General features: G+C 34.3%; 1 protein-coding gene across 2 annotated transcripts; it reads right to left on the bottom strand.

The window, feature by feature from the left end:
- Positions 1-1,976: 1,976 nt before the first annotated feature.
- Positions 1,977-27,368, bottom strand: LOC123680535 (FGGY carbohydrate kinase domain-containing protein). Of its 2 annotated transcripts, XM_045618473.1 has the most exons (8): positions 27,083-27,368; positions 21,631-21,742; positions 19,894-20,134; positions 13,259-13,569; positions 7,589-7,793; positions 3,494-3,644; positions 2,698-2,772; positions 1,977-2,514 (listed from the first exon to the last, which is right to left on the bottom strand). In XM_045618473.1, exons 1-8 carry the CDS (start codon positions 27,263-27,265, stop codon positions 2,155-2,157), a joined length of 1,638 nt encoding a protein of 545 aa, XP_045474429.1. In that variant the 5' UTR covers positions 27,266-27,368; the 3' UTR covers positions 1,977-2,154. The 2 variants fall into 2 exon arrangements, with proteins under 2 accessions (XP_045474429.1, XP_045474432.1); XM_045618476.1 differs by lacking the exon at positions 21,631-21,742 and having other exon boundaries at positions 27,083-27,220.
- Positions 27,369-27,953: the final 585 nt, after the last annotated feature.

Here is a 27,953-nt window from a genome sequence, read left to right as displayed (position 1 = left end):
CGGTCGTAGAAAGCAGATAAACATAACTATTCTTAGGTGAACAATATCAATCATATTTTTCCATCAGTTTTATCGATGAAAAATGAATGATTGTGAACATGTTTTCTCTTCAGCAAAAAAAAAAGCAATTTTCGAATGGCATATCAACTTTTGTACTTGCTGCTTGTTTTCTGCCTCAATATCATAGCTAACATGATATTAACGAAAAATAAGAAATTATTCAAACCTGATTTTCTTCCACTTTCAAGGCTCAATGATTGAATCAGTTGTTTGTTTTTTTCTGATTGAATATTGGGGTTCTCTCTCACTAGAACTATTAATTTATCTGACGAGTCAAACGAGTGAAATAAATTGTATTAATACATATTATATGGAAGAAGTTAAGAAATAGAACAAAATGCTGAAAAAGCTCGCTATTATTAATTAAACAATTAATTCATAGCAAATGTTCAAAATGTCTACCGCCTTGTTCAGTTCATTTCACACAGCGTTTTCCTACTGAATTAACAACCCTGCATAGTTCAGAACATTTTTGATCCATTTCTGCACAACACAATTTTATTATATTTATCCGATCATCTCGAGTTTGAACGTGTATTTGATCAACTTTTTTTTAATGTGTCCAGACATAAAAATCTAAAGGAGTTAGATCAGGGCTTCTTGGTGGCCATCTTACTCACTTCTCTCAAACCCAGAAAAGCACTTCTGATTTCAAAGTCAAGAACGTTCGAGCGCTGTTCATTCATGTGACAAGTGCTCCCTTGGACAGCATGTTTATTATATATAAACAGCTGTTCCTGAAGTCAACGTCGAATCAAAATCGGGTGAAAAGTTAAGTCATAAAAGTCATGAGAAAAATTTTGAAGGAAAATCTAATTCGTTTATTTTTCAAATAATATTGTATACCCTCTAATAATTTTTAAACTCCTATTACCTACTACAAATTCTCTCAAATTTGATTTTTTCTTGGTTAATCTGAATAGTGCTTCTGTGACCTTGAATTCTAAGCCTAATGTCATATAATGCTGAACCCAAAATTCGAAATTAATATTTCGCTCAACTTTAACAGACTCTACTGACAAAATAATTGTACTACATCAGTGACTTCAAAAGTTGGCGCATTTAAAAAGAATTCTGAAATGAGTAAAACTTACCTACTGCCTTATTTCTTAGATTGGGCAAAAAAAAAGTTTGTCTTGAAGAAATTAGCCGTCTTGTTGAAATCACATTTCTCTGAAAATACTTAGGTCTTCAAGTAAATTCATAAAACCGCTAACTACTCTTATTCTCATTCTGTGATTTTCAACGTCGCAATTGACGCATGATCTCCCATAAGATTTTATTATAGTAGAATATGGTAAAAAGTTAAAAAAATATTAATAACATAATAAACACCAATAAGTATAAAGTAAATGAGTACAGGACTGACGCATAGTCGCGAGCTTTTATACACTTGTTCCAATTCATATTGTTGTAACCCGTTCACAACCTAGTGGTATATAGGTACATTTAATTCATGAAGATATTTCAGTGATAACAAACATTTAATAGAAAGTGGCTAAACCATGAATTCAAAATTATATTGCTACTATTATAATGAATATATGTAATAATTTTCGATTCAAAGTTTTCGTGAGTAGTTTTCTTGCAATTAACTTTTATTTGGATTTCAGAAATAATGGTGATAGGTTCGAATCCCTCAACATTAGATTCATTAAGTTCACAAAAATCGAAAAAGCATATTCAATTCATTTTTCATTTTAAATAAAGAGAGTATATGATATAGGGGGAAATAATTATCAATCTAAAATTTGCACTAGAAAAGGAAAATCAAATCAAAAATTTCAAAATTAATTAGGTATATCTGATAATTACCATTTGAATTACATTCCACAAATTCTTCATAAAAATTATATGTGCATATATATCATAATTTTATTCTTTGAATAACCAGGTTGATCTTCCATTAGCGAAAACAGTCAGCAACCATTTATTTGAATTAATTAATTTTATATATTTTTCAATTAATAATTAATCAACTAAACTTAAGAAATGAATTTTTAATTAATTAATTAATTTTTAAAATGAACTTATTATAGAGCAGGAATGAAGTTAGGGGTTAATTAAATTATTTTTATTTGTATTTAAAATAATTTATTCATCATTCATAATTCTTCTATACTCCATTTGATCGCTGTACATTTTCAGAAAAACTGTATACTTCTTATTATGAAAATGGAGCAAACGTTCATCTGGATGAACCACTTTACCTGTACCACCCATATTCCTGATGGCAGAATTCATATCTCCGAAATAACCAGATGCCGAAGCTGCCAAAATAGCTGATCCTAATAGTACAGACTCCGGTTCATCCGGACACACTACCGGTAGATTTGCTACATCTGCCTGAGTTTTGACGAAGAGTTCATTCTTACTTAGACCTCCACATATCAGAATGGTTTTCAAATTGTGTCCAGAAGCTTTCATGCATTCAATAATGTGTCGTGTACCATACTGAAATTACAATAAAACATATTCTCATCAAACTGTTCAAATCTAATTACATAGGTAATTTTGCTGAGCGAGAGCGTTTATTTTTTGTGTTCAAACAAAATTCCCGACATTGTTAGCTCTCAATTACATTATGTACCCAATAAACCCTCCCTCGTTACCCCAAAAAATGTGTAAGGTACTCACAGATAAAGCTTGAACGGTTGCTAAATAGAGTAGAGCTAAATCTTCTTCTGATTTTCCAAGAGTTAATCCAGAAATCTAAAAAAAAAAAAATTATATTATATTATATAACTTTATTCACTATTAAAAAATTAATTAATTAAAAATTAATGCTTCATTTGAAGAGGGTGTTTTTTATCATGTATAATGACATCAGTATAGATTGGTTTGTGAAAAATTGAAAATTCATGAAAATAATTCGATCTCGTAATTATCAAATCAAAAAAATTAATGCTGTTGGTAATTTCAATTTCCATCTTCTGTATGGAACAATACCAGATATCGTCTACAAATGATATAAACATAGTATAAGACATTGTGTTTTCTGAAAATGAAATTCCATATTGTTCATAAAAAAATCCAAAGAGGTTGGGTCTTTCACATAAACTTTTTTTTTGGGCCCCTGTTTACTAACATCTCCATAAAGATGACACCAGAAAAGCAGATTTTAATTTTTGTCTTAAGAAGCAAAAAACACAATAATTAAATTAAGCATACATTTATGCTGGTGAGAAGGCATTCAAAAAGTTTTTGATTGTGTTGCTCTATGATTGCTAGAGGTAGAAAAAGTAACCCCTCAATCCCATTTTGCAAAAAACTTTTTTCATATTCAAATTTTACAATAAAAAAATCAATTTCAAAAATTGAAATTTAAAATCTGACTACTATTTATCCAGACATAGATAGCGAAAAATTCTTCTTCATGAATCAAATTAATTTCATTACAATATGCATCTGAAATATTATTTTATTTACTCACGCAACCTCTCAGTGTAGGATCAGCCAAAGGAGATCGATTTCCATGAAAATCGGGCCAAACGTGAAGATCCTTAGCTAACAAATCAGTTGAAATCAATTTTTCTCTCTCAGCCATGCTTTGCAACAACTCCGTAAGGTATTTCTGAATATGTCTGAAAAAAACGTTAACCTATCATTTTTTATCTAGTTTCAGCGTCACACTCAATTTTTATTAGAATGTGTTGAGATGATTCCACTCTTTCCAATTGAATTGATATAGAGTGGTTTTTTGTAATTTATCTGTTATCTTAGCAATTGATCTGTATTAGCATACCGCCTTTATACTTATACCTATTATATTACAGTGGAACACCAGTCAGGTGAAGATAGAAGACGTCGAATAAAGATATCAAGAGAGCTAGAAAAATCTGTCAATCTTTTCTTTTCCTTTGCTTCTAAAATCAGCCCATTACAATACCTTGTTTTGAGTCTTTTAGCACGTCTGCCTAAATATTCTAATATACGCTAATAATATTTGAGTGTGCGGTTTTCCAATAAGAGGTTTAATTTTGGATTGCCCGCTATCTGAGCTGCTGTAAATTGTGAAGCTGTCATCTTTTGACATTTGAAAAGTGAAAACTACGCTATTACTAAAAATCTAATATATAAAATTCTTCTGTCACGGGGTGCGTAATCGAACTCCTCCGAAACGGCTCGACCGATTTTCGTGATCCTTAGCGAGGATATTAATCAGGGAAGAGAATCGGACAACATCTATTTTTCATCCCCATAAATGTTAAGGGTGGTCCACCCCTTAATTTTTTTTTTTTATTTTTCAGACAAAATTTTTTGTTTTTATTTTTTTATGATACATCATACAAAAATACATGCAACCCTAAATTTTCACCCCTCTACGATCAACCCTTATTTTTTATTTGGTAATTAAAAAGTTTTATTTTTTTTGCAAGAATTTTTTTTTATTTTGTCATGACTTATAATGAAAAATCTCATATGATTCTCAATTTTTCACCCCTCTACGTTCAACCCTTATTTTTTATTTGTTAATTATAAGTTTTAATTTTTTGGCAAAAATTTTTTCTTATTCTATCATGACTTTAAATGAAAAATCTCATATTACTCTCAATTTTCACCCCTCTACGATCAACCCCTATTTTTTTTGTGAATTATAAACTTTAATTTTTTGGCAAAAATTTTTTTTTATTCTGTCGACTTAAAAAAAAATCTGATTATACTCTCAATTTTTCATCCCTCTACGATTAACCACTTTTTTTTATTTGTTAATTATAAACTTCAATTTTTTTGGTAAGAATTATTTTTAATTTGTCATGACAGAATAAAAAATTTCATATATCTCTCAATTTTCACTCTTATACGATCAACCCCTATTTTTAAATCCCGATTTTTATCGTTTTTAATCTATCCACAGATCCGCAATAAGGTTGCAAGATGGCAATCAAATATTATAATTGTAGTACGATAAATTCTTATTCAGAGTTTATAATTTCAAGTTCCTTTTTTATTTTCTGTTGAATTTTGTTTCTAAAGATGCCGGCAATTAGACGTACAAACTTAAGTCGCAGAACCCGTAATGCTGCAAGTCAAAGAAATACAAAAGCAAGTCAAACTGATTAGCAACGAGAAACGCGGAATGAAGTTGAACGGAATCGATGGAACCGGAACCAACAAAATAGAAGTGTTTTGTTTAACCCCTATAGAGCTGCATTTAAATATAACAAAGAAATTGACTACAGTACACTGCATATCGTTGCTATTGGACCAATGAACGTTATTTGTCAATATTGCAAGGCATTTAAGTTTAAAAATGAAGCCCCTGCATTGTGTTGCTCGAACATAATAAAGAAATTAACTTAATTCAGATGAAAAGGTAACAGACATTTCTTGATTATAGGGCGGTACGAAGTTTTCCGGGTCAGCTAGTATAACGATAAAAGCGTCAACAATGCATTGAAATTGTTGAATTACACTACAAAAAATGGTGAAATTTTTTCAGTCACAATTCGCAAAACTTAAGCACTTTCGGGTCGCCGTGAAGCACCTTCTCGGCCGGCAATAGTGAAACTGGTGGACAAATTCAAGCTGTTGGGACAAGTTAGTGATGTGGAGAATCGAATCCATTCGCGTCCCTCAAGAACAACAGAATATTGCTGCTGTAGCCCGTAGGTTTGTAGATTTCTAGTCCATCTTGGGAATTACGCATTCCACAAACGTACATTATTTGGTATGAAAACTTAGGTCTTGAGGCTTCGCTGATGGGGTCTTTGAAATTAATCAAAATTATCCGGATTTTCATCGGAAAATCATATTTAGTGATACGTTAATAAGCAGAATTGTCACATTTGGGGCTCGGAAAATTCAAGAATGATTGTTGAAGAGCCTCTCCATCCTCAACGTATCATCATGATTGGTGCGTTTTTTGTGTTGGTGGAGTGATTCAACACTTATTCGAAAATGGGGCTAGTGCAATTGTCACTATGAGTGGATAGCGCTACCGAGCTAAAATTAGTAATTTTTTTGTTGCGGGAATTGAAAGATAATGAAGTGTAAAACGTTATTTTTAATATGACAGCTCGATCTGCTTTGGCGATCATTTGGCTGATATCGTTCTCCATCGTTAATGGCATAACAATGATAAAAACAATAATTTATTGATCCTGTTGAAACCAATGTTGGATATAGGCCAAGCCATATGATTACAAAATTATTGAAACATATTACTGTCATGAGAATACTTTTTCACATCATAATATGCCTCACGAATCATCAGCAATTCAACTATTTTCTTGAAACTTAATCTATTCATTACTTTCACAGAATCAAGCAAGTGATAGTAAAGCTTGATTCACTAATAAATAGAAGATGTTTTAAATTTTCTGGTTCTAATGTGAACAGGCAAAAACAGAGTTCCGATACTTCAGAAACAATGAAAATTACTCAGCTTGTTGAAGACCGATTTGTTGTTCTCTATACAGGGTGTTTCCTAAACATGCGGCAAAAATTCAGGGGGTTGTTCCTTGGACTATTCTAAGAATATTTTGTCCTTTGATGATTTTTGAAAAACCTATTTGTTTCGAAGATATAGGGGAAACAAAATTTCAGATAATAACATTTTATTATGAAAAATTACATGAAAATTCAACTCAACCTACAAAAACTGTTGAAAATGACCACCTCTAGCCAGCATACAAGCATCCAATCTTCTCCTCATTGACTGCCGAACCCTTTCAAAAACACCAGGATCATTTCTTATTGAGTTACACCCAGCAATGATCCAATTTCGCAAGTCTTCCACATTTTCTACTGGAGTGGTATAAACTAATGATTTTAGATGGCCCCATAGGGCCGTACATAGGCCGTTTTTAGTAATTGGAATGTTGTTAAACAAATTTAAAAATAAATTGTACCTACTTAGTAAACACAGTGCGATACGCATTTTTATTTAAACTATTATTAATTTTAAAAATATGAAAAATGTTGTTCGCCCTGTATCTTCGAAACAAAGAGGTTTTTCAAAAATCATCCAAGGACAAAACATGCTTAAAATAGTCCAAGGAACAACCCCCTGAATTTTTGCCGCATGTTTAGGAAACACCCTGTATAATTATAGAACAATAAGAGTATTAGCTTTACACCACTCAACTATCGATCAAGTGCTCGCAGCATCGTATAAGCTCAGCAAGGTACCAAAGTATCATCCACAAAAATGACAAGCCAATCAATAATGAACTCGGGCAAATCATGAATGAAGAGCATTAAAAGTAGAGGCCCCAACACAGATCCCTGAGCAGAACCCCAAGTCGTTCATGAATACGAGAGAAAATTAATTACCAACTTTAACAGACCTTCCTCTTTAAAATGAAATAAACACCCATCGATTCCTTCTAAAATTTTCATTTTTCTTTTAATACCAAGATGTAACCTCTTATTGGACATAGCATTTGCTATAGTCGGTTAGTTAACCCACAAATGTACTAACATTATATGAATTCCTTTCTTTGCTGATTTAATTCTTTGATCAATTGATCTGATTTGTTTTTGGTTCACGATTTCGTGCCAACCATTCATTATGAAAACTTACTTTGGTCCAATTCTTGCTTGGATTTCGGCCGAAGCTGGATGTGTTTCTATAACATGGTCTATCAGTTTCCCTGTGGCACTTTGACCTCCTTCATTCAACCACATACCAGGAACAACAGCACTGTAGTATGGTCCCCAAATTCCAGGGCAAAACACAGGATCATTCGAAACGGTCATGTGACAAGTTGACGTTCCACAAATTAAACCTGAATATAAAATTTCAGTGTTAATAATGAAGAATAAATTCTTCAAAATACATCTCATCAGAAAATACTATGAATTGATTATTCAAAAACTCCGTCAAATTTCATTTATCACTTTGGTAGCTCAACCTTCATACTGACGAGAGTTATAATGTCATATTATGTAATTTATCTAAAATAAATAATTTCTATAATTATAGGTATGCAATTTCCGAAACGCTGAAAGTGCTTCATTTGATCGAAAAAAAGACCTGATTGTGGAGAAACTTCATGAATTTGAGCTAACAAACAATGATTCATTTCTGATCAAGAGCTTATTAAACCTAAAAGAACCACCGTATTCGACTGATATGGCTCGGGTCGATTTTTTCACTTTCCTGTATGAATGGAGGTCCAGATTTTAATGAAATAACTTCGGCGTTGGATAGAACAATTTTTTTCTTAAAAAAAAGTTACTTTAATCATATATCCTAACAAGATTCGTTTTCGAAATAGGTACAGGGTGATAAAGTTTGAAAAATAATCAGTTTTTTATTTTTAACTCTATTGTTATTACATTCATCGTTTTAATTTTCATTGAAATCTTGATATGAAGATGTAATGTTTCGAATTAGTTAAGAGTCTCTTGCCGAACCTATCCAGTGGCGTAGATATAGGGATGCGATTATTCTTTTCTAGCTGAAAATCTACACCACTGTATCTTTTTCGAAAAAATTGTTTCATTGATGAAATAAACAAAACAACATTTAAAGGAAAGGTCTCTTGAATTATTTTCATAGAATGTGCCATTTTCAAGATAATCGAGTACAAAGCAAATACTATCCACAAAAATTAATTTTTCAAATTTTCCTATTAGTGATAAATGAAAGTACAAAAATTGACGTAGTTTATTACAACGCTTTCAGATAACATTTCTTCTACCGAAAAATTTGTATGAAAAACGTTAGGTACCAAACAGCATATAAGTGCAGTGAAAAAGTGGTGCTTAAAAATGAATTCAACCTCAAAACTGGAATCAACAATGCTGGCATATTTCATGGAAAAGAGCCAATCACTAAAGTCGCCAGCGAGTTTATTCCTTATTGAAGTCAACGCTGCACTGTTTACTGAAAACAATATGGATATGTGGCGGCTTCTCATAAAGCCCACATAGCAACAATAATAAAACACAGCACTCAGTGGCCTAGAGGCTAAGACTGTGTTCTCACTCACCGAGATGCAACAAGGCCCCGGGTTCGAGTCCCGGCGGCTCCCGATAATAATAAATTCCCCAAGCGTCTGTGACACGGCACACACAAATATACCAAAGTCACACTGATGAGTCCGGTGTGTGTGCCAGGGACGAAACGCATAAGTAGGCATACGTGAAATCCTACATTGGTGACCCCGACGTGATGGCGGAAAACTGCGGCGTTGGAGTGCAGAGGCGACTCACTGCCCCGCTCAACGTTACGGCTACTGGGGTGTCCGTCGGACACTAGAGCCGATGGCACGCCGAGCCTCGTGTTTCCGTCGTCACAGCATGCAAGCCCGACGTGATGGGAATGGCCATCTTAACGATGTGTCCTGGAAAGCAGAAGGTTGATGCATAGCTCCCATATATCTGCAATTTCCAACGAAACTCTAGACGCCCATTCCCATGACGTGCAATACGTGCTCCTTGGTCTGCCGCGGTATAGCGGACCTGAATAGGCGGCATTCACCGTCCGCACGATGCCGCGAGGTGCAGCTCTGATTAGGCGGCAATCACCCAGCTGCACCGATGACCTCGTAACACGCATAGGTTTCGTTCCTCCGTCACTGGGGAGGGAGTCATGTGGCGGCTTCTCATAAAGCCCACATAGCAACAATAATAAAACACAGCACCCAGTGGCCTAGAGGCTAAGACTGTGTTCTCACTCACCGAGATGCAACAAGGCCCCGGGTTCGAGTCCCGGCGGCTCCTGATAATAATAAATTCCCCAAGCGTCTGTGACACGGCACACACAAATATACCAAAGTCACACTGATGAGTCCGGTGTGTGTGCCAGGGACGAAACGCATAAGTAGGCATACGTGAAATCCTACAGATATTTCGGAATTTCTTCGGAAAGTCTTTTTGAAGAAAAGAATGATGGTTATAAAGCTAGAAAGTCGAATATTTTTACCGTTGAAGAAATTAATAGATTTCTTGTGGAGGTTAACGACAATTATTTTCTGTTGATGAAAGTAGTTACATGTGAAAATAATCGTTCTTGAATGCCAGGACTAGGGCAAAGTGGGAAACGTTTATTGTGTACCCTACAATGTCCCATATTCATCGTATGGTTGGTTTCATGAAACCCCTCAGCACCTACTACAGCAATGAAGTCAAGAAATTATTACGAGCACATCCAGATCGTTTGATTACTCAATTTCACACTGCTAGTTGGTTTGGACAGGCGTTTATTGCTGCTGACACTATAACAACTGAAGTTAATTCCTTTATACATGTATACAGGAATTTGGCTTCTCGGACCAAACATCTTCACAGATGCAGATTTACATCAGATGAAACGACCAATAATCCAGAAAACCCAATGGCAGCGGTGCAATCAAAGCAAACCACCCCCGAACTGGCTCTTCGACCCAAGTCTCCACAACCTCTCCTCTCAGAAGGTTGGATATCAAAACGGCTACCTTCATCTTCGACACTGCAGCCATAAACAACTCAACAGAACTGCACTTGTACCATTGTCACAGGTTGTTTAACTGGGAGATTCTCCTTCTTCCGATGTTCCTTCTTCCCTGTATATTTCCCTGTATCACTATCTGAAATAAGGTATATTTCTCCCCATTCAGCACATGACCCAGATACTGCAACTTTCCAATCTTCACCTTGTTCAGTATTTCCCTTTTCTTACCCACTCTTTTGAGCAATTCTGTATTTGGTACTTTGTTTATCCACCTTATCTTGAGGATTCTCGTGTACGTCCACATTTCGAAAGCCTGCAGGCGATTACTAATATCCTGCTTTATTGTCCAAGCCTCCATTCCATAGAGGTTAACAACCTAATCTTGAGCTGCAAACTGAGATCTTTTCCACAAAATACTTTTCTCATCTTATTGAATACATTTCGGGCTCGGCCAATTCGCACTCGAATTTCCTCCATACACTCATTACTCTCATTGACAATTGTTCCAAGGTATTTATACTTCCTCGCCTTTTCCACTGGCTGTTCTTCAATCCATAAACACCCAGGTCGTTGTTGTCGTTATGGTCATAAATTTTGTTTTCTTCACATTCAATGTGAGGCCACATTTCTCGATATTTTCTACCACTCGATCTTTTATTATATGTAGGTCTGCTAGCGACTCTACAATGAGTTTGGTGTCGTTGGCATATCTTATGTTGTTGATTGCTCTTTCATTAACTTTTATGCCGCCAATGCATTCTTAATTATGCTCTCAGAGTACTGATTGAATAAAAGTGGTGACAATACATACCCCTGTCTCACTCCTCGCTTTATTTTTATGTCCTCTGACCCAATTTGATATTAGCCGTTTGATTGAACTACAAATGTGCTATTATCCGGATATCTTTATCATCTAGATCTTTTACTTTGAGGAGCTGCATCAGGTTGTCATGGTGTACTTTACCAAAGGCTTTATTGTAGTCTAAAAAGCAAACATATAGTGGTTGATTGATATCCATATATCTTTGAGCCAACACATTGAAGGTAAAAAGTGCCTATCTTGTTCCCATCGAGTTCCTGAAGCCGAATTGGGAATCACTGATATCTCGTTTCAGTTTTTTTAAGATTCTCTGGTGTATGATTTTCAAGAATATTTTGAGAACATGGCTCATTAAGCAAATTGTTCTTTATTCTGTGCATTCTTTTTCTCTAGGTGTTTTGGGAAAGGTAATAAATGTTGATTTCATCCATTCCTTAGGAATAATGCCTGTTTCGTATATTGTATTAAATGAGTCTACTAATACATCAATTTGCTCTTCTGTTATCAGCTTGATCAATTAGTTTGGCAATTCATCAGGACCCGAGGCCTTATTGGTCTTTGCTAACTTGATAGCATGCTTTACTTCCTCTGGTGTTATGACAGTTCCTGTCTGGCTGTTATTCTCAAATTTTACTGCTGCCTGGGTGTTCAGGAATAAATAATAAGAAGAATAAGGAGGTACGACATACAAAAATCTCTTGAACCGGCTCTTCAATTGAGCACTCCGAAATTCAGTTTTTCAGGAATTATTAAATACTCTACCAAAAATATCTGCCTGTGGGGTCTCGCCTGAAACCATATTACCCTTAGCTATAGAAGTACAAAGATCGCAACGGGTTAAAAAACGCAGAGGAAAAACAGCAATAATTTCGGAATCGCCTTACAAAAATGAATTAGTTGAAAAACAAAAGGAAACTTGGCCTGCAAAAGAGATATAACTAAAAGTTCAGAAGGTAAATCGGATGAAATTACGATAAAGAAAACTGAAAAATTGTAAGCAAATTGAAAATATATCTTTTGACGTCGACGAAGATGCTGAATGTATGTATTGTGGGTACCTATGGTCTCAGTCCAATGAAAGGTGGATTAGGTGAAAAAAATGCAATCGTTGGGCACATTGCTCGTGTGTCGGCGAAGACGATGAAGTAGATTGCCCCACTAAGTATCCTACTTTGCCCCTATCATTTATTTATTGATGTAGCAATGAAACATGACAGAAAAACACGCCAAGTAAAGATTTAAATTATTAGAACTTTTTTTTAATAGGGTCTCCCCTATGTCACTTGAAAGTTTTCAATGAATACGTGGAAATTCTATGTCAATGGTTTTTTTATACGGTATCAAAATGGAAAACACTCAGGACAACCTTTTGAATTAACACATTTTCATTGATTCCAAGCAAAATTAAAAATTTTCTGGGGTTGCCAAATAGCGAGACTCACACTGAGCATTCATTTAGGCGAACTTAAGCTTCTTTGTTAGCCAATACTGGAGTATACGTCCTTGTGCTAAAGAGAGACAGAGACACGGGGGCTGGAAATCGGATACCATCTCAGAATGTTATGTTGGCGACAGTCTTTCTAACAAAAATAACATGGTCAATAAGATTTTGTACAACGATTATAGTTGTCATAATTCGGACATAATATCAAAAATATCCAGAAACTCAACAAATATACCATTTATCAATGAAAGTTAGTCCCTATTTCTCAGAATTTAGATATCAAAAAGAGAATGGTAATGAGAAGAGTGTCCAAAAAATTTCACCTGATTTTGTCAAGTGTGAATTTGAAAATTATACCATAAATATTAATGAAATATAAAGTTTTAATTCAATTTTGGGCTTATACTGCGCGAGTGGTACTCACGAGTACTACCGGCGCCGTCTGAACGCACCATAAGAATATTCTATCTGGTATTTAATATAATGACCGATAAAATTCAAAATATACTTCATAGAACCAATAGTAATTAATTTTCCATAATATACCTACTCAATTTTGTGGAATAATGATCGTCTAAACCGTCAACAGAACATCCAATCATTCCAAGAGCTCCTGCATGTGCGTCTATCATGGAAGTCCCAACTGGAGTTCCAGTCGTCAATCCTAACTCTTCTGCTACTTCTTTAGACAAACCATTACCTACTGGAGATCCTGGATTCTGAACAAATGAACCAATTTTCTTCCAGTTGTTAATCCCAAGATCTTCCAGTCCTATCTCTCGAAAATATGAAGTGTTCCATTTATGAGTACCGTCTTCTGATGCCTCATATGTCCATTTGCAAACAAGCGAACATAATGACCTATTCACAAATCGAATTAATCCAATACCTATGAAACTGTAGTCTATAAAACAGAATGATTCAGCCTACAACCCTAAACAATTTCAAGGAGCTATTCCGTTCTATAACAAAGATACAGGAGTTTAGTGAATCTGATAAAAATCGGAAATCACAGCTTAGAAAATTTCAAATTGAACCGATCGCCCTTTCGACAGATAAAAGATAGAAGTTATTAAATCGGGTGAGACCTACAAATACCATGGATTTGAACAAAATTGACAAATCATTCATCAGACAATTAAAGAATAAACACTGACTTGAAGTCAGAAACCTTTCAGCGCTAATCACTTTGCACCTTTGCATTTTATTCCTAAAAATTTCCATAAATATCTCCTGTCTACCTATTTTCAAAAATATTAGGGCAAATCAAACGATTGTTGTAGATACCGCACCAAAAATTCATCGAGAATTTTACTTGGGAATTTTTATGAATCACTTACTTTGGATCATCCTGAGCCCTTACGTGAAAATAACGGGAATTGTTGATTTCATTCCAAGTGAATAGCGAACTGCAAAATTCCACTCATAGGGAAATGTTTATTGATCATCCTGTATGACGGTACCAAGCCGGAGATTTAGAATTTTATAATGAATTAACATTTTGTGGTTACGAAAACGAAAAAAATCATATGTTCACGTACAGTGTGATCCAATATTCATGAGAAGAAAAGAAGTCGATTTCTGAAATATTGAAGGAAGGCATTCGCAAAGAGTGAAAAAACTGCAATTTTCAAAATGATTCTACCGATAAATTCATGATTTATCGAACTATGAAATTTCTTTCATAAGGAAATTCTTAAGGGTGACCAAGGGTCACCCTGTATGACATTGGCAAGCAGAGGTTTAGAATTTTGATTATGAATTAATTCTTTGTGGTTACAAAAAAAAATCATGATATTAACCTACAGTGTGATTCAATATTCACGAAAATAGAAAAAGTCTAAAATGTTCCTAGTCTGGATCTGATTTATTCGATTTCAGAAATATTGTTAGGAAGGCGATAGTAAAGTGTGACAAAACTTCAAAACTTTTAATGATTCGGTGCATTTATTGAACAGTTATTGAACTAAAAAAAATTCACTCAGAAGGGAATCTCTCTTGATACGGGTCCTCCATGATGACCTTAATTCAGGTGCGTCAAGTTGGTGATCCACTCCCAGAATTTTGGTATCAAATTGTTTTGGGTATATTGTGCCCATTTTGTGCCAATTTTTGCCGTATTGAAAAAATTTTGTGCCCATTCGGTTTTCGAGATATTTCGAGTTTTTCCCGTGAGTCACCAACTTGACGCTGTGACTCATACATGGAAATTTTCAAATTTTTTTATTTGGATATTTTGTGCCCATTTTGTGCCAATTTTTGCCGTATAAAAAAAATTTTGTGCCCATTCGGTTTTCGAGATATTTCGAGTTTTTCCCGTGAGTCACCAACTTGACGCTGTAACTCATACATGGAAATTTTCAAATTTTTTTATTTGGGTATTTTGTGCCAATTTTTGCCGTATAAAAAAAATTTTGTGTCCATTCGGTTTTCGAGATATTTCGAGTTTTTCCCGTGAGTCACCAACTTGACGCTGTGACTCATACATGGAAATTTTCAAATTTTTTTATTTGGGTATTTTGTGCCAATTTTTGCCGTATAAAAAAATTTTGTGCCCATTCAGTTTTCGAGATATTTTGAGTTTTCCCTGTCAGTCACTTACTTGTCGGACGGAAATTTTCTTATTTAGATAAATTGTGCTCATTTTGTGGCGTATGGTATGGATTTTGTTCCCCTACAGTTTTCGAAATATTTGTACTTATTCCAGTGCGATGGATAAATGTAGCACACTTCATCGAAGAGCATTGTATTATAAAATTATGCTTCGGATAAATCTGCATTTGCTCAACCTCATATGCAAATGCGTATAAATTTGTTTCTCAAATGATATATTTTTGCCTTGCAGTGCATATTTACTAATTTTTGGTTTTATTTGCATATTTTCAAGATAAAATTCGTTTTCAAACCAATAGAAACAAGCCGAATAGAACCGTACGTTGAGAATATATTTGACAAATCCCAACCAACTTTTATGAGCTATTGACTACTTAACCCCTAAGGAAGGGAGTGTTTGGAGAAAATATTTATCCCGATTGCTAATATTACTAACATCTGGTAAGTATTACAAGGGAACACATAATCGATGTTAACTTGGTCAACTTCAAAAACAAAATAATCGAACAATGGCAGAGCAGATGGAACGAAACTGAAAGTAAATTAAGAAAAAAGTAAATCAAACGATGTTCAATATCTTTAAGACAAAATAAAGACGGAAAAATAAGTCTGACAAACACATGTGCTTTCGATCCATTGATTGCAACAAATTTTTGTGATAGCAAGTTTCTCGCTGAAATCAACGAAGATGAATTGAACAATATACAGGGTGTACATTTTTGAAACGGCCCTACTTCAAGGGGAGATTATACAAGTGTTTGGCAACAAAAAATGTCATATAACACATGGTCGAAATGTTGATGGTTATTCTTCAATTTAACATTTTTTGATTTCACGGAATTTATCACTTTTTTCCATAAAACCAATTATATCTTATTCATTTCTGCGTCCTCATCGAATTTGATCATATATTCCGAAAGTGCATTAAATTTGCCTTCATATGAGCAGTCATGAGTGGCAAAAGATTTTCACTGACGAGTATGGTGAAGTGGTGAATCCAAATATTCTGAAGAGAGCAAAATAGTCGTATCTTTCCAATCGTTTTATGAAAGAAAAACTATGAATGAGAATATGTTTTAAATAATTTTGAGAGATAATACTGAATGAAAAATCGTAGTTTCCAGATTAATAATCAGACCATTGAAGCATTTTCAACTATTAACTCCTCAACATCTCGAACTGATGTGAGTGTTTTAAGTCATGTTTGTTGTTTTTGTCTCACTGAATGTATATTTCAGCTCCCTGAAGATGGTCACACAATGATGACCGAAAGCTAGGATGGTACAATAAATCTTATCTTATAGAGTTTGACGACCACACCCAATATCCTTAAATTGAGAATATGTTTTCTTCACAGTAAAAACTTCTCCATTTTGCATGCTTTCGAATGACATATCCAGTTTTGTGTTAGCTACTTTCCTTTTGCTGTAATATCATGGCTGACGTGATGACAATGACAAAGTCAAAAATACTCGAACTTTCCTTTGCTCTATTTCGGAGGTGCTTATGATTGGATATTGAAATAATTCACATGGAAATACTTATTTCTATTGAACTCAATGTTTCATAAAAAAATGAATTAATTTCTAGTTATTTTTACCGAATTAAATCAAATAAGTTCAACCGCCACCTGCTACTCGAAATAGCCATTTATGGAAAAGGGAAAACCCACATGCGACTGTTGTTACCCATTTCCAACATGAATTAAGGTTAAAAGTATGTTTGGGACTGATGATGGGCGGACTTTTTGGTCCAGTCATTCTTCCAGATCGTCTTAATTCTGAAGAATTCAAAAATATTTTCATAGAGAACCTACCAGGCATATTAGACCAAATGCCTACCAGACAAAATGTTTGGTTTCAGATGGATGGCTGCCCGGCCATGTCGGAATGTAGCGGAATTAATGAACCAATATTTTGGAATGAGTTGGATCGGAAGATACGGTCCAGTGAGATGGCCACCCAAGAGCCCCGATCTGACCCTTTAGATTTTTATGTGTGGAATACTTTAAAGAGAAAGTGTACAAATTCGCGTTCAGTTGTGTGAACGAATGCATCAAAAACGTAGTGAACTTCGAAGAGTGGAGGGTTCAACAAGAAAAAGATGCGAAAAATGTATTGAACAAAAGAGAGGACATTTTGAACAATTATTCTAATGTTTTCATCTGTTTCGTTCATATTTTTTTGTATTTAATTATCAAATTTGGTTATCTTTTGAAATACCTGTTTATATTGTATGAAATATTAAGTTTGGTGGAAATTATTAATTTCCATGAGAATTATCTCACTATCCAAACGAAAGAAGCTCTGAATTAGGTCAAAGGAAAGTTTGAGTATTTTTGTCTTTGTCATTGTCATCGCGTTAGCCATGATATTACAGCAGAAGGAAGGTAGCTAGCACAAAACTTTGATATGCCGTTCGAAAGCCTACTAAATGAAGAAGTTTTTACTGCAAAGAAAACATATTCCCATTAATAGTTGTTCATTCATAAAACGATTGGACTGATACGACTTATTTCGCTCTCTTCAGAATATTTATATTCACTACCTCACCACTCTCGTCAGTAAAACTCTTTTGCCAATGACTTTTCATATTAAGGCAAATTTAATGCTCTTTCGGAATATATGATCAAATTTGATGAGGATGCTGAAATGAATATGATATAATTGGTTTTATGGAAAAAAGTGATAAATTCCGTGAAATCAAGAAATGTTCAATTGAAGAATTACCGCCAACATTTCGACCATGTGATTGATGACATTTTCTGTTACAAATCACTTGTAAAATCTGCCCTTGTTCAATTCATCTTGGTTGACACAAACATTTGTTACAAGGCCTTGAATCACTTAATCGAAAGCACATGTGTTTGTCAGACTTATTTTACCGTCTTTATTTTGTCTTAAAGAATATTGAACATCGTTTGAATTCTCTTAATTTACTTTCAGTTTCGTTCCATCTGCTCTGCCATTGTTCGATTATTTTGTTTTTGAAGTTGACCAAGTTAACATCGATTATGTGTTCCCTTGTAATACTTACCAGATGTTAGTAATATTAGCAATGGGAATAAATATTTTCTCCAAACACTCCCTTCCTTAGGGGTTTAGTAGTCAATAGCTCATAAAAGTTGGTTGGGATTTGTCAAATATATTCTCGACGTACGATTCTATTTGGCTTATTTCTATTGGTTTGAAAACAAATTTTATCTTGGAAATATGCAAATAAAACCGAAAATTAGTAAATATGCACTGCAAGGCAAAAATATATCATTTGAGACACAAATTTATACGCATTTGCATATGAGGTTATGCAAATGCAGATTTATCCGAAGCATAATTTTATAATACAATGCTCGTCGATGAAGTGTGCTACATTTATCCATCGCACTGGAATAAGTACAAATATTTCGAAAACTGTAGGGGAACAAAATCCATACCATACGCCACAAAATGAGCACAATTTATCTAAATAAGAAAATTTCCGTCCGACAAGTAAGTGACTGACAGGGAAAACTCGAAATATCTCGAAAACTGAATGGGCACAAAATTTTTTTTATACGGCAAAAATTGGCACAAAATACCCAAATAAAAAAAATTGAAAATTTCCATGTAAGAGTCACAGCGTCAAGTTGGTGACTCACGGGAAAAACCCGAAATATCTCGAAAACCGAATGGGCACAAAATTTTTTTTATACGGCAAAAATTGGCACAAAATACCCAAATAAAAAAATTTGAAAATTTCCATGTATGAGTCACAACGTCAAGTTGGTGACTCACGGGAAAAACTCGAAATATCTCGAAAACCGAATGGGCACAAAATTTTTTTTATACGGCAAAAATTGGCACAAAATGGGCACAAAATAACCAAATAAAAAAATTTGAAAATTTCCATGTACGAGTCACAGCGTCAAGTTGGTGACTCACGGGAAAAATTCGAAATATCTCGAAAACCGAATGGGCACAAAATTTTTTCAATACGGCAAAAATTGGCACAAAATGGGCACAAAATACCCAAACAATTTGATACCAAAATTCTGGGAGTGGATCACCAACTTGACGCACCTCCTTAATTCATGGTATTCGTTTGTCGCATTCTTCCCGGGGCACCCTGTATATACCCATATTATTGAGATCATGGACATTCTTTCCAAATTAAGTTATTCGCTATTGATTCTCACAGACATGTGGAAGATTATTTTTCAACTCGAGTTAAATCTTTCATTTCTGTTCATTTCACTTATCCTCGGATTAAATTTATTGGTATTAGATTAAACGAAACCCTCAATAATAGGCAAATCAATTATTGACCGCTTTTAATATTACTCCACTTTTAAAACCTATAACATTGTTATATAATAATAATATATATATATATATATATATATATATATATATATATATATATATAATATAATTAATTAGTGAAATTTTTCCTTGGAAAGATAAATCGCCTTAATGAATAAGGAATGTTGTTATTCAAACTAAAGTTTTTAGTCTTTTTGGATAAATAGGAAAAATGTGTGTGTGAATTTAAACATCAATAACAACCATCGTTTCAACATCCAACTTTACCTACCTTGTATCATTTCCAGTCGCCATCCATGTGAGAAAATCTGGAAGATCAAAAAAATATCCTGATTCTCGCCAACAGGTTTCAGATAAATTCTTTTTGAGCCAGAGAAGTTTAGGAGTTTCCATTTCAAGAGAAATTTTTCCTCCTACGTATTTGAGTACTTGGTGATTTTTCGAATTTATTTCCTTAGCTTCCTCCTTAGCTCTGTGATCCATCCATAAAATTACATTTCTCGTGTTTTCTCCTGCAATTGAAAAATATGGGTATAATATGATCAGACTGCAGATGTAGATATAGATATATGAAGCAGATTGAAAAAATCTGAAGTTAAAATTTCCTGATGGGGTATGACATGCCATGTAAACACGAGACACTGTCAACACAATATCATTCAATCATTCATCCATTTTTTGGAACAATTTTCTTGAGAAAACGAAGAAGTACGCCATAATAATATTAACTTGAGTACGTTAATGGTGAGATATTCAATCCTTGAACCTTTTGCAAAAAATTCTCTAGCACATTCCATGTACGCGGCGAATAGACGGATATAATTGATTTTGACCTCGAATTCTCCTTCTTCTTTGAGTCGAACTCAATTATTTTAAATCACTCTCGACTCAAAATTCGAAATTTACAAACATTTTGAACAAGGTTTCAAAAAGAGGATATGGAGTAGCCTGGAGATACAGTTTTCGCAAAAAAAGAAAATTTTATACACTGAGAGAAATCCATATTTTTTTATCAATAAAGCACTTATTTGGACGTTATTTATTCATAACTATTACACCAGATTTACATTTGAAAAAAGTTTATTAATAGAGAATAAAATATATGTTTAAAAGGTATTTGATAATATTTAATATATTTCGGTCATAAATAATTTTCATGAACTTACGTTATCTTCACAAATAACATTAATTCAGTGTCAACAAATTTTCAACTGGTAGTTAACGAATATTTGCTTTTTATGAATAAACTCTTACAAGAATTCAATAATTCATTCACTCAGAATATAGGATTAATTAATAATTAGCAAGCGATCCAATCTGTGGAAAAGTTTAAGGACACATCCCTCAAAGAGAAGCGCATCTCCTTGAAGGATATGTACTTGAACTCTTCCTTTGATTTGAATTTCCTTTTTAAACATAAAATCTGTATTACTATGGGCTTATTGAACGCCGCTTAGCATATCTATACTAATTTTGGGTTCAGATCGTTTGTACCAGCTTAGTTATTAGTGATGTTGGCAGAACAGTGATTAGAGTGAACAGATGCAATCAAGATGACTAGGGTTCAAACCCGGATACCCCCAATATGAACTCTAAAGAAATACCTAGTTTGGTAAACGGTTCTTCTCAGACCCTAACAATCGGATAATAGAAACAACCAAAATAATTATCAGAGAAATACGCTAACTATTACTGAATTGAAATGGTATTTTTATTCAGCATGGATACATATAACATATAAATAAGGTTTATTAATTATTACTCGATGATATATTAACCTCAACTATATTTATTTCCTTCAAATGGATATTTCTTCAGCATTATTAATATAAGTTATGCGTAAATAAATGTATAGTGTAATAATAAATGATGATTATGGGTGGGATTTCAAATAAATTATTTATTTCCATGAAACTAATATTTATTTGTCCATATATCCAATAAATGATTTATTAACTATAAGGCATTTTCGATAATATCAAATAAACACTTCTCTCAGTGTACTAACCTGTACTGCTCACGGATAAGGGTCTTCCTTCTTTATCAAAACAAACTAAAGAACAAGTAGCATCGAAACCGATTCCTTTGATATTTTTGGGATCCACTCCTTTTGTAACCTCCTGAAAATTGGATGAAATAATGCATTACATGTGGTTTTGTTAAAGTTTCAAATGGAATACAGGACATTTTGAGCTCTTGAGATATGTTAGTAATGTGAATAATGGTTTTCGAGTGTCAAGTACAACAGAGAATATTGCTGCAGAAGCTCGTAGTGTTGAAGAAAACCCAGAATCTTGGGAATTAGTTAACACAAGAACTCAAGCCGGTCGATCTCCAGCAACGTTGTATTTCGCTGATTGGGTCCTTGAAATGCATCAAACTTGTGAAAAATCATCAAAGATCTATCGTACTCGGAGGCTAGCCATAGCCTATGCAGTTCAAGACCATATGGGTAAAGTGGAAAAATACGTGAAGATGATCTTGCTGAAAACGTTCGAAAAAGAGAACATCAAATATCTCAATTAATAATTGACTGTTATAGTATATCCAAAGTCACTTGAACTAGTCTATAAAAACGCTTGGCCAGAGATAATTGCAAAACAGTCATAAACCATAGGCGCACACTTTTCAAACCCTTGAGTTGAAAATAATATTTTTGCGTAGATATGTATGGGACTCAGATATCGATTCTTTCAGAAAATTTGTGACGTGAGTAACTTTTTCTGATACATCAAAAATGATACTTTGTCATTCTACGGTGTTATAATTTGATTATTCTTTATTCTCGACCTGTAATATACTATCAAGGAACGTTATCAACGATGATGAACTGATCGTTGCATAGAATTATAAGAGCACGAAAGTGTTTGAGATGAATTCGGAAATGTTCTCTCTGATAGGACAAACTAGGGTAGAATAGGTGCATGACCTTGAGATCCTGGAATGACATCCTTCTACGTCAAATTAGCAGCTACGTTGCCGAATTGAATTTTATTTCTTCGTTATTTTAAGGCGAAATTTATGTCCCTCAGTGGAAGCAGAAGGCTAAATGATAATGATGTACAGGGTGATTCACCGCGATGGCCTATTAGACATTTATGGAAAACTAATAATTATTTTGTGCTGGAAATTTATACAATTTCCTTTTATACTGGAAACAGAGTACTACTTTCTTATTTCAAACGGCACACCCAGTATATCATTGCATTATCAGATAGCTTGGTTGATGATAATTTCAGCAATATGGCAATACTTGAGTATGAGCTCAACGGTTCATAAGTTGAAGAGATTCCCATAGATATCTCATGAAAAGTTTTTTGCAAAAACCTATATTTTTTATTCATTCAGTCAATTTTACGTAGGTATGAAAAGAGAGAAGTCTCAAGCAAATCCTATACTTAAAGAGTTATCGAGGAAAAACTTGAAACTAAGGAAAACTGCAATTTCTCATTGAATGGAGTAGTCTTTGACTTCCAGAAAACATAAAAAGAAATTAAAAAGTCGAAATTTCATGAATTGTAATAAATTATTCGTTAAGATGGTTGGAAATCCATAAACCAATAAAATTTTCAATTACGAATAATTAATGACATTTCATGAAATGTCAAATTTAGTTATCTAATTTTCAATATTAGTTTCTATGTTTTCCGGAAGTCATAGACCGAGTCATAGACCACTTCACTCAGTTAGAAATTGTAGTATTTCCTTAGTTCTTCCTCGATAACTTTTTCGTATTCAGAATCAGAATAAATATTCAAAGATATATGTATAACATATTATTAGAACTGTCCCGACTGATGGCAGGAAATGGTGAAATATTTCTATTTTCTATAAAATACTTGATTGATTTTTCGATCTGGCTACGTAGCTGCTGATTTGACGTATAAGAGCCTCAACATCATATGCATATTCTTCATGATTTCTCAAACCAGTAATAACATTGCTAAAAATCAGAAAATGTAATGAAAATTTTGTTGGTTAATCTCATTTTAATCAATTCTTCCTTCAGTGGAATGAAGATATTTATTAGGATGCGAAATCATTTTCTTCAGAACCCATACTATATCAATTCTGACTTTGAAAGTAAATGGAGGAATAGATTTGATTGCGAAATATTCATCTTTTTTTACATAAACCGTAGATTTGTGCCAAACATCATAGTCGAAATCATTAAAAGCATCAGTCACACAACGAACTAAAACTACGTAAAAATGCCTTTCAATAATACCCCTATGGACCACACTGGTCTATGCGAATTATTGGAAAGTAATTAAGAAGTGACAGATGCAGCCAATGAGTGTAACCAAAAACGCTCTCAAAGTGGAAAGGGGAATACGAGGGGAAATATTCAGCCAATAAGATCGATCAAATCGGGACATTCTTGTTTCCAAGACGGTCTGCTAAATACCGGGGTTTATTTGAGAGTATTGATAGCAATATTTTCATAAATTCCAAAGGAATTTTTGAAAACTTAGATAACCCTTGTATAATTGAAATATTCAGGCTTCCTCCAAGTGACTTTGGATATACTATACCAGTCAACGCTGTCTAAGCTCTTTCAGGTATGTTTGAACATGAACTAAAATTCGGATATTTTCTAGATGAATAGGAGAATGCCAACGTGATTTTCATCTTGAAGTCAAGAAATTCCTTCAAAAACATCAATAGGAAAATCGACCTCCTAGCCTTGAAAGCACTGAGCTCGAACCCCAAAACGATATAACAACGGCCAATCAAATCCAGTGGGAGTTCAGAAAGGGGAAGTAGTTCAGAAATGGGCCATGTCAGAATCTCTGTTCGAGGACAATGGCGAAAGTTCTGAAATCAGAATACAAGCCTCCACCACCAATCCACGAATCAACCGGCAGAATGAAGATAGCTGCAACTCTAATGCAGACCGAACATAGCTGATGCTGACCTAGACCATATGGATAAAGAGTAAAAATACGTGAAGATGATCTTATGGAAAACTACCGACCAAGATGATTCATACAGCCTACCACCACGGAGGAATTTAGAAATATCATTTCGCTAATCAAAAGAAGAAAAGCCTCCGGATGCGACGGTATCCCAAAAAAGACTTTGAAACTGTTACCAGACAACGCCATCGAAACTCTTACAGGTATGTGTAATAATATACTAAAATTCATATATTTTCCAGATGGATGGAAGAGAGCTACCGTGATATCTATACCGAAGCCAGGAAAGCAAGAAATTCCTCCAAAACCACTGGCTTTTCAGCCTCCTATCATCAAATGGGAAAGTCGCTGAAAGGATCCATCATTTCCCACTGGGCCGATATCATCAGTCTCAAGAACATAATTCCGGATGAACAGTTTGGCTTCCGTCCGAAAACTCCACAACAGATCAGCTGCTCAGAGCCATGGAATATAGGTACATCGACCAGTTTTGAAGGTAACTGGTGCAATTTTTCGCACGCAATTTTTTTGGCACGAGTGTCTCGTTTTCAAACTTCATAAAGCGACTATGCCCCTTTTCGATGTTAACTCATCTGATCTTCTATTCCAAAGTCTCTCTTGTCCTAGAGATCTCGAAGCCGGAGTCCCCCAAGGTAGGTATCATCTTCTATATTCAACATTCACAGCCGACATCCCCAAGTCTAACCGCACTCTCTTGCCATATACGCAGATGACACTGCTATCATGGTCAGGTCAAAATCCCCCGATCGGCAATCTAATACCTTCAAGACGACCTAAGCTGCCAGGAAGAATGGTGCTGGTGCAGTAAATGGCTTATCAAAGTGAACCTAGAAAAGAGCGCTGCTCTTCTTTTGTCACGGGGATTGTGCAAACCGTTCAGCCACTTCAAATGTACGGACGTGATATAACCTGTAAATTCCTAGTGAAATATTTATGAGGCATCTTGGATCCATAATTCACATTCAACCAACACTTGAACAATAACGTCCAAAAGGGTGAAATGGTGCATGTCAAATTGTCTTCTCTGCTCTTTCGTTGCATCAACATGCCCAGTCAGAAAAAACTTATCTTGTATAAAACCATTGTTCATCCAACTGTAACTTATGCTTCAATGTAATATCCTCAACAAAGTTCAATAAGTACCTAATAGTTCAGAATATTTCTTAGGACCGCCCTCAAGGAATTCTTGCTCATATTGTAACAACCTCAACATCGCTGAGAGATGTGTCCTTATAACTTTTTTTTGACTTGCAATTCCCCTCATTATTTCCCCTATATGTTTGTTCCTGGACTTGGATGTCACGCAGGTGGGTGTAGCTGCTTACATGGTGACGTTGCTTGTTGTCCTATTGTCCATAGAGTATGCCTGTCGAAACCACAAGTGGGCGGCTGGCTTCTGTTGTAGACTCCGTTTGTTTGTAGTTTCCCACCAAAATGTGCTCATCCCAACACTTTTTCTCCGTACTGATGAGGGACAAAAGCCCGAAACACGTGTCTACGGTTAGCGCTTCTCGTTGAGGGATGTGCCCTAACCTTTCCTTTGTTCTGTATGAATTTCAGTACCTTCATATCCAAATCGTATCCCATTCGTTTTTGAGGAGCATTTCAGGGGAATTTCTCATTCAACAGGACCAATGGAATTTCAAGTTATCTTTCCATCGCCTTCAAATCCAAAACAATTACTTTGTTTCTTGGGGTGGATTTCAAGAGGAAATTTCACTCTTGTGAATAGACTGAAATTCAAACAAATAGAAAAACTCAAGTATTCGACTCTAAAACTCGTGACCCAATCAAAAACATTTCATTTAAATCATTGTGTACATCAAATATTTGCCGAACCCTGATTATTATTTCAAATCTATCATAATTCTGTTTGCACACAGTTCCTGCATAAAATTATAACATTGTTATTTTCTGAAACAAATCTTACCATAGTTGAATAAATATATGTAATTGTTATAGAAGACGGTTAATACAGAAAAAAAGGATTCTACAATTCAATACAATGAAATAAATTCGAAGGAAAATAAAAAACCTGTTTGAAAATTATCATGAATTACTACTTCAGGCTATGTAATACGCTATGAAATAAATTAAAAATTCAATTATTCTTGAACTACTATGAATAGATCTTGGTAATAAAAGAAATCCTTTTATTCAGTGAACTATTATACGTTTTTAATTTTCAAGAAATATTGTTGTATTTTTATCGCTGAATTTTTAGTCTTCGAAATTCATGGATGAGATATGCGAACTCGGAGGAGCAACACAAAATTATATCAGCTAATATAGGTCAATACAAAATACAGTCAAATTCAATCCATATCAGTCAATGAAGTCAATACAATTCTTGTATGATAATATCGGTGTAAACATTTGCAGTGACTTTTTTAATTTAATAAAATTTACAACTGAATATGGCAAACACCATTATATAAAATCTAAGATATAATCATATTCAAGCAGGACATCCGTTCGATAAAAAAAAAGTAAGAAAAAAAATATTAATTATTTATTTACCTTTATACATTTCACACATGCGGACCATATATCTTCTGAGCTCTGCTCATAATAATCCAATGCAGGATTCCAGGTTTTTATATTAGTCACAGCAGTACGGAGTACTTTTCCCTCTGTTGAAACCAGCCCAGCCCTGGTACTCCCAGTACCAACATCCACCCCTATAAAAAAATCAAGAGCCATTTTGATCACACTAAATCTGTTGAGAATTTGAGAAATATTGAATCAGGCGACGTTGAATTTCACAATTGACTAAGTCAAGGTCGACTCGAAAACGGTAGTGATAATATGGTACCTACTCGAACTATAGAATTCATTCATTCATTCTTTAATATTACGTGTAGGCTGGTCCATATACTATCGACGCAAGTATTATTTCATTTTAAGATTCATTTAAAAATGAAATAAGCTAAAATATTTCATTCAAATCGTCGTTTGATCCGACATCGTTCAGCGATGATGTTGATGATAACATCGGTGCGAGGAATGTATTTATTTATTAAATGCAGGGCCGTCGTAGGGCCAAAATTCATGGGCCGCATTTCAAGATTGATCAAAAAGTACCAGAGAATGTAATTCAATCAGAAATAACCTAAAGAAATACAGACAAATTGAACATCAAAAAACTATCGATGGTGCCGCATTATGCATTAATTGAATTCATAAATATATCAGATGACTCGTAATCCCCTACTCATAGGTAGTACTTTTTACGAATTATTGACGCTAAAACTCAAACATTGGGCTTGTCGGCGTAATCTTCGATAAATTTTGCCGACTTCTATTCCGTTTTTGGTGCAGTTCTATGATAAATTTTCGTTTTTCTCCAATCAGAATTTTGAATCCTCAAAAAAATAAAAAATATTAGAGA

Source organism: Harmonia axyridis, chromosome 5 (genome assembly GCF_914767665.1).
Source record: "Harmonia axyridis chromosome 5, icHarAxyr1.1, whole genome shotgun sequence".
Lineage (NCBI taxonomy): Eukaryota > Metazoa > Arthropoda > Insecta > Coleoptera > Coccinellidae > Harmonia > Harmonia axyridis.
Note: the sequence above shows the minus strand (reverse complement) of the source record. Positions and strands in the feature narration are given on the sequence as shown.